General features: G+C 52.0%; 2 protein-coding genes across 4 annotated transcripts in view; one reads left to right on the top strand and one right to left on the bottom strand.

Moving 5' to 3' along the window:
- Window positions 1-441: 441 nt before the first annotated feature.
- Window positions 442-3,433, top strand: LOC118396833 (basic proline-rich protein-like). Its single transcript, XM_052468755.1, has 3 exons — window positions 442-481; window positions 1,390-3,019; window positions 3,121-3,433. Exons 1-3 carry the CDS (start codon window positions 442-444, stop codon window positions 3,431-3,433), a joined length of 1,983 nt encoding a protein of 660 aa, XP_052324715.1.
- A 409-nt stretch (window positions 3,434-3,842) lies between these two features.
- The window catches only part of LOC118397312 (tyrosine-protein kinase BAZ1B-like), a 27,858-nt gene continuing 23,598 nt past the window's right edge, over window positions 3,843-8,102 (bottom strand). For all 3 annotated transcript variants that reach the window (XM_035791949.2, XM_035791947.2, XM_035791948.2), the window contains 3 exons: window positions 6,508-6,644; window positions 6,274-6,380; window positions 3,843-6,007 (listed from right to left, as the gene is read on the bottom strand). In XM_035791949.2, coding sequence (XP_035647842.1) covers window positions 5,395-6,007; window positions 6,274-6,380; window positions 6,508-6,644 — 857 coding nt within the window. In that variant the 3' untranslated portion in view covers window positions 3,843-5,394. The remainder of the gene's footprint in view (window positions 6,008-6,273; window positions 6,381-6,507; window positions 6,645-8,102) is intronic.

Raw genomic sequence — 8,102 nt, 5'->3', positions numbered from 1 at the left:
CAGGGCAAACACCTGGTCATTAGAATGTTATGCTGAGTCTGGCCACAGTAAAACATGGGGCCTGGAGTGACCTAAACACAGAAAAACATAGGGCCTGGAGTGACCTAACACAGAAAAACTCTGGTCTCTATTCTAGTTATATAGCCTGTAACATTAGAGCCTAAAAGTTTTCCTGGTCAGGTCACATCAAGGTTAACCTACCTAAAGGCCTATAACCAGAGAGCTGTAAGCTACAGGTTTGTTTGCTCCGTCCTCTCATTACTGGAAGATGTCTGTAGACACTGGGTTTAGAAATGAGCATGCTGTCTGAGGATACACTTTTCCAAATTTCATCAAAGCTAATTTACAAAAAAAACTAGTGTATTCAAGTACAGTACATTCCATCTGAGTTTGGTCAGTTTGACTGTTTGGAGGAATCACAGGGCTCGTCGTCATACCAAGATGCTCAAAAGATGTGTAGAGCAGGTCCACACCCACGCAAGTGAGCAGACTCAAGTGTACACCGATTGGTCTGGCCTGACCAGGTAGAGAGTCTAGTTCGCTCTAGACAGACAGCATGTCTTCTACTATATGCTGTTTTCCTTATGTCAGGGGTTTCCGAGACTAGAGTGAATATGGCTGAAGGTATTCTGAACCACAGTACTGGATGAGGACAGAGGAATGCTCTTACCTTTGTAAGGGAGTCTTTCAGATCAACTGACACATCCCAAAGGTTTTTGGGAGGTTGGACAACCCATCTTGAATATAAACAGAAGCCATGATGAGCCAAACCAGAGACAGAACACTTGGAAGTACTGTATATCAACAGTGGTTTTCATAAGCCCTCAGACAGTCAGGTCAAATAATGTGTACTGGCAATACACTCAAACAATCTGGATTTAGTATCAATGAGTACAAAATGACCTTATGTCTGGATATTTCCCTGTATGGTTAAATATTCTTGAGTCTCCAACTAGAAACTTGGGAGCTATCACTTCCCTAACCACATTATCCACTCCATAGCAGCCCCCCCTCTCTGCCACTTGCCCTCTCCCCACCATCCCCCCCTCTCTGCCACAAGCCCTCTCCCCACCATCCCCCTCTTCCACAGGCCCTCTCCCCATCATCCCCCTCTCTGCCACAGGCCCTCTCCCCACCATCCCCCTCTCTGCCACAGGCCCTCTCCCCACCATCCCCCTCTCTGCCACAGGCCCTCTCCCCCCCATCCCCCTCTCTGCCACAGGCCCTCTCCCCACCATCCCCCCTCTCTTCCACAGGCCCTCTCCCCACCATCCCCCCTCTCTGCCACAGGCCCTCTCTGCCCACCACCCCTCTCTTCCACAGGTCCTCTGCCCACCATCCCCTCTCTTCCACAGGTCCTCTGCCCACACCATCCCCTCTCTTCCACAGGTCCTCTGCCCGTCATCCCCCCTCTCCCCACCATCCCCACTCTCTGCCACAGGAACTCTGCCCCCCACAGGCCCTCTTCCCACCACCCCCCTCCGCCACAGGCGCCCTCTTCCCCACCCCCCACAGGCCCTCTTGCCACCACAGGCCCCCTTGCCACCACCCCCACAGGCCCTCTTGCCACCACAGGCCCTCTTGCCACCACCCCCACAGGCCCTCTTGCCACCATCCCCCCTCCGCCACAGGCCCTCTCCCACCACCCCCACGGGCCCTCTTCCCCACCCCCACAGGCCCTCTTGCCACCACCCCCACAGGCCCTCTTGCCACCACAGGCCCTCTTGCCACCACCCCCCACAGGCCCTCTTGCCACCATCCCCCCTCCGCCACAGGCCCTCTCCCACCACCCCCACGGGCCCTCTTCCCCCCACCCCCCACAGGCCCTCTTGCCACCACAGGCCCCTTGCCACCCCCCCACAGGCCCTCTTGCCACCACAGGCCCCCTCCACCACAGGCCCTCTCCCACCACCCCCACGGGCCCTCTCCCACCACCCACAGGCCCTCTTCCCACCACCCCCCACAGGCCCCCTTGCCACAGGCGCCCCTTCCCACCACAGGCCCTGCCACCACCCCCACAGGCCTTCTTGCCACCACAGGCCCTCTTGCCCCACCCCCACAGGCCCTCTTGCCACCATCCCCCCCCGCCACAGGCCCTCTCCCACCACCCCCACGGGCCCTCTTCCCCCACCCCCACAGGCCCTCTTTCCACCACAGGCCCTCTTGCCACCACCCCCACAGGCCCTCTTGCCACCACCCCCCACAGGCCCTCTTGCCACCATCCCCCCCTCCGCCCAGGAACTCTGCCCCCACAGGCCCTCTTCCCCCCCCTCCGCCACAGGCGCCCTCTTCCCCCCACCCCCACAGGCCCTCTTGCCACCACAGGCCCCCTTGCCACCACAGGCCCTCTTGCCACCACCCCCACAGGCCCTCTTGCCACCACAGGCCCTCTTGCCACCACCCCCCACAGGCCCTCTTGCCACCATCCCCCCTCCCCACAGGCCCTCTCCCACCACCCCCACGGGCCCTCTTCCCCCACCCCCACAGGCCCTCTTCTTGCCACCACAGGCCCTCTTGCCACCACCCTCCACAGGCCCTCTTGCCACCACAGGCCCACCTTGCCACCCTCCTCCACAGGCCCTCTTGCCACCATCCCCCCCCCCCCCACAGGCCCTCTCTCCCACCACCCCCACGGGCCCTCTCCCACCACCCCCACCACCCACAGGCCCTCTTCCCACCACCCCCACAGGCCCTTCCCACCCCCCCCACAGGCCCTCTTCCCACCACCCTCCACAGGCCCTCTTTCCACCCTCCACAGGGCCCTCTTCCCACCACCCTCCACAGGCCCTCTTCCCACCACCCTCCCACCATCCACCCCTCCGCCACAGGCGCACTCTTGCCACCACCCCCCCCACAGGCCCTCTTCCCACCACCCCCACAGGCCCTCATCCCCCCCTGCCACAGGGCCCTCTTCCCACCACCCTCCACAGGCCCTCCCCACCATCCCACCATCCACCCCTCTGCCACAGGCCCTCTGCCACCCCCCCAGGCCCATCCCCATCATCCCCCTCTGCCACAGGCCCTCTCCCCACCATCCCCCCTCTCTGCCACAGGCCCTCTCCCAACCATCCCCCTCTCTGCCACAGGCCCTCTCCCCACCATCTCCCCTCTCTGCCACAGGCCCTCTCCCCACCACCCCCTCTTGCCACAGGTCCTCTCCCCGCCATCCCCTCTGCCACAGGCCCTCTGCCCACCATCTCCCCTCTCTGCCACAGGCCCTCTCCCCACCACCCCCTCTTCCACAGGTCCTCTGCCCGCCATCCCCCCTCTCCCCACCATCCCCACTCTCTGCCACAGGAACTCTGCCCCCCACAGGCCCTCTCCCTCCATACAACAGTGGAAAGTCTGGAGCCTGTGTGCCTCACGAGAGACTAGGGATAATTACCTGGTGCCTCCGGAGAGGTCCAAGAACAACACAAGTGTCTGTAATTAAAAGAATGACATGCTTCTCTGGGTGAAAGAGTGCAAGCCTAGTGAGACCGAACCAGAGAGCCCGACCGCAGACAGACTGATGAAGCCCCACGGCAGTGTTCCAGCCGTCCCGACGAGGCAACGAAACCCTTCACACCTGACACAAGAGTTTCACTTGACTCCACAAAAGCTGCCTTAATAGGACAGTCTTTATGGGAAAGTCTTGTCCCCCCTCAGATAACTTGCAGAATTAAAACAGCTTCTAGTCATCTTCAAACTAAGCATACATGTACTGGGTTGTAACCATCTTTCACAATGCATAGGACCTTTATCAACATTTACATTTCAGTCATGAAGCAGACAACTTAGAATCAGTCAATTCAACCAACCAAAGTATAAAGACAGAAATAAGCAAGACACTAGAAAAGCAATACCATTGTATGATGTTTTATTAAAAAGTAAAGAAAACATACGTCAGCCTGGCTAACTCCTCCCCACAGGCAATGATGGATCAGAAGGTGTACCATTGGCAGTGATGGCTGGGGGAATAATATTTACCTCAAAACAAAGAAGAAAAACAAAAAAGGGGGAGATCTAAACTCCCATATCCTTTACATGTGAGCCCCACAGCTGTCCAACCAATCCTGACCCCAGTTGAGACTTAATACAAAAAAAAAAAAAAAAAGTGGAAAATCCTTTTTTTAGTTCCTCCAGAAATAAAGCATTTACAACAGACAGGTATTCTGAGAGCAGTCACTTTCATTAGCGCCACCTGGTGCTAATGAATAGAAACTGAAAGAAATTTGAAGCATAGGGAATAACCTGCTGCTGAAGAATGTGAACTTGACAACACATCCCATGGTCCACGAACCCTCCTCCCCACACAGACCGCCTACCTCGGACTAGACCCTAACCAGACTTTGTATGGATGGCATAAAGATGACCGCTGACAAATCTTTGTGAACGAGGAAGTGGTTACAGCTCACAAGTATTTCTCATACACTGCCTTTGAATCAAATTCAGACAGATGTGCAACAAAACACTGAACACGAAAATCACATTTAAAATCAACAAGCACGTTTCCATGCATTTAGACAATGGTTATCCTTGTATGTGGTTTCAAATAATAAAAGCCTATAAATGTTAATGAGACAGTGGACATGTGAAAATAAAGGCGGCAGGCATAGTTTTACAGGAAGAGAACTACAGGGCTGAGTTGAAGGAGAATCAACTACTCAACCTGAGGACATTATGGAGGTGAAAGGTCGGGTACCGCGGTGGACCAGGAATGAGACACTGCAGATAAACATGTGTTTCTGCATCCAGAACAGAGCCATCTGGAGAAAGAGGGAACTAAAACGTACTGCTGTTTGTACAATAGGTCTTTTCATTGTCAATAACACCGGAAACTGAATTGCATATGTAAAAACCTGGATAATCTGGTTCAATGCTTAGGCAGAGTGATGGCTAGGCAGTGTGTGTGTGTGTGTGTGTGTGGCCTGAAGAAAGAATTCAGACGTATACGCCAAGGTCTTTGGTGGCCTCACACGGCTGGGTTGCCCAAAGGCCAGTGTTAAGTCACTTCAAAAAAAGCAAAACCAGAGAATGATGACTGTACATCGACATAGAACTAATTTACCCTGGACAACGGTTACCAGCCCATCTCTCTCAGCCCAAGACGGAACTTTAAACCTGGGAGGATGACCAGAATGTAAGGTGTGGGGGGTGGTCTCTAAGAGCTCTGACAAATCCTTTCATCTTAAATGTAAATTTCTTGGTTTGAAAAATGTCAAAATATTAAATCGCATTACAAATATAAATCAGTTTCTTTTTTTTATACTAAAAAATATGAACAAAACCAAAATCACAAAAAACTCCATCTGAGAAGTTGAGCCCCATTTCCTGGGAATTGGGAGGTGGGTTCTGCTTCATTTAGGGGCAGAAATTTGAAAAGACAGAACAGAAAAAGCACCCTGGACTTCATTAGGAGCGTTTTTGCCGCTTGGAATGTCGGTGGCCGGCCCTGTTCTCCTCGTCACTATCCCCGCCATCAGCCCCACGCTGCAGAGTTCTCCGCTTGTCGCACTCCTCGCCATCGCTCTCCTGCTCCCGGTAGTCCCTCCGGCAGGAAGAGGTCGCCGCCCGCTTGCTCTTCCTCTTCGCGCTTGCCTCTTCCTCGCTCTCCTCCTCCTCTCTCCTCCTTTGCTCCACCACTGCTTTCCTGGGCCGACCCACCTTGCCTTTCCCATTAGGCATCTTCCGAACCTTCGGCGCCTCCTCTTCCTCCTCATCCTCGGAGACCTGGGGGGTCCGACTGACTCTCTTCCGCTGGCGGCGGCGCAGGTAGCTGAGGCCGGGCAGCAGCTTGTGGAGCAGCTCGGTGAAGCTCTGCTCCGTCTTGGCCATGCAGGAGAGAACCGAGCTGCCCGTCTGGTTGTACTCCTCAGCGTTGGAGAACACCAGCTTAACGTCCTCCAGGAAGTCCTGGGCGTGGCGGTACTGGCCCTCGCTGAACTTGGCCTGCATGGTCTGGAAGTCCATGGGGCTGGAGATGATGTCAAAGTAGTCCTCCGCCTCCTCTACTGACACCGGCTCTCTGGAGAGAAGACGGGGAGGTTAGGGGTCAGGTCTACCGTCTCAGATCTAGTTAGCTTGTTACCATTGCTATGGAATTCACATGGACACCTACATTGAAAATCAAAAAATCAACTGTCTGATATTTATATAGTTAATGTATGTTGTTACATTGAGATAGGAGTATAAGTCCAAAGTTAGTTGTACCAGTCAAGCCATAGTTTAAACACTTTCAGGAGGCATTTCCCAGCATGCCAGTCTAACAGACTAGTAGTGCATCAGTCTCACCTGAACGGCCAGCTGTAGCGGAATTTGACCAGTTTCTGCAGGATCTCCTCGCTCCTCTCCAGCTCCAGGGCCTGCCGACGCACACCTGTCTTTGAGCTCTGATGCACCTGCAGCAAACCAAAAACACACCATAGTGTTGGGAAGGGGTCAAATGATCTGCATAGAAGCTGGCTTGCACCAGTGCGTCGGAGTCACCAAAGACCAAAGTCTTTATAACCATGGGTGTGTTCTCACCAGCTCGTCGAGGTCTGCAGGGCTGCTATGGGCAACCTTCTGTTTCCTGGGTTTACTGGGGGGAGTATGCTTCTTAGATCCACCCTTACTGGACACCTTCGATGCTTTAGAGTGCTTGGTCTTCTTCCTTGATCTCACTGGGAAGAAGAGTCTAGTTAAATACACACACCATCAGGAAAACATTTCAGTCAGCCCCATTTGTTGTACCTGTTTGAACTGTAAGAACAGGGATGAAGATATAAATCACAAGTTAAATGGTCAAACATAATTCAAATTTGTAAATAAATAAATAAATAATTTTTAAAAATTAAAAATCTTTCAACAGACATCCTAAAAACAGATCTCCTCTGGTCAAATAGGCTCATCAACGAGCCCAAATGATCAGAGGGAGGGAGCTGTGCCTAGTCAAGAGACCTCAAAATGCACGAGGCCGTATCCTCTCTCAGTTTGGTTCGCAATGTTATTGCAGCGCTATAACCATCAACCACCCCTGTCTTCCAAATCCAGTTGTGTGTGGTTACCTTACGTGCATGCCTAAACTCAGAGGATCACTCTGCCACATACTGTCAAGCCAAGCCGGGGGTAAAAAGCCCACCAGATCAAAAGGGGGTGGGGGACAATGATAACACTTAGACAATGAAGAGAGGAGAGAATGGGCTCAGAATACTGCACCACATTCCTGTCATTCCCATCTCTCTCTGCACTCGTGAAATGGAAATGTGTCCATTGTTCGTGCTGTTCAGAGTTTTCCCTGGTCTGCTGGTCAGGATAGGAGACAATCTGGGCCCTAGTATTTATGTAAAACCACTGCTCCACAACAGGCCCTTCCCACCCAGTCTTAGAGCCCTAGTCCACAGTTGTTCACTTCAGAGTGTATGGGCTTCTGTGTCAACTCTGCACTTACACCGATTCAATAAATATACAGTGGGTGTCATAGTGAAGTATACACCCTGCTTTGGGATTTTTTACACATTCTGTTGAGTTACAAGGAGGGATTGAAATAGATTTAATTGTAGATTTGTCATTGATCTACATAAAATACTCCGTAAATGTCAAAGTGGAAATAATTCCACAAACAAATACAAATTAAATAATGAAAAAAATAAACCTCTTTGTTTAGGCAAGCCCAAAATAGTTCAGGAGTAAAATGTGGCTTAACAAATCAAAGGTTTATGGGCTCACTGTGTTAAAATAGAGGTTGACAAGATTACTGAATGACCACCCCTTCCTCTACCCCTACCCCATACAAACAGTGCCGTAAGAAAGTATTCATACCACTTGACTTATTCCACATTGTGCTACAGCCTTAACTGAAAATGTATTAACCCCCCCCCCCACATCTACACAATATCGCATAATAACAACGTCAATGGATAACCATCAGAGTCCTAAATGGATAACAATAACAAATCAGACATTAAATATATTTTTTAAGCATAGTCAAGTTAAGAATTATGCTGTGGGCGATGTATTAAACCACCCAGACAAAGATATAGTCATCCTTCTTGAACTGAAGGACAAGAAGGAAACTGCTCAGGCATGTCACCATGAGGCAGTAGGTGATGGGAGAAAACTGAAGATGGAACAACACCATT

Source organism: Oncorhynchus keta, chromosome 18 (assembly GCF_023373465.1).
Source record: "Oncorhynchus keta strain PuntledgeMale-10-30-2019 chromosome 18, Oket_V2, whole genome shotgun sequence".
Classification (NCBI taxonomy): domain Eukaryota; kingdom Metazoa; phylum Chordata; class Actinopteri; order Salmoniformes; family Salmonidae; genus Oncorhynchus; species Oncorhynchus keta.
The sequence above is the reverse complement of the archived record's forward strand: the minus strand, read 5'-3'. Positions and strand labels throughout refer to the sequence as shown.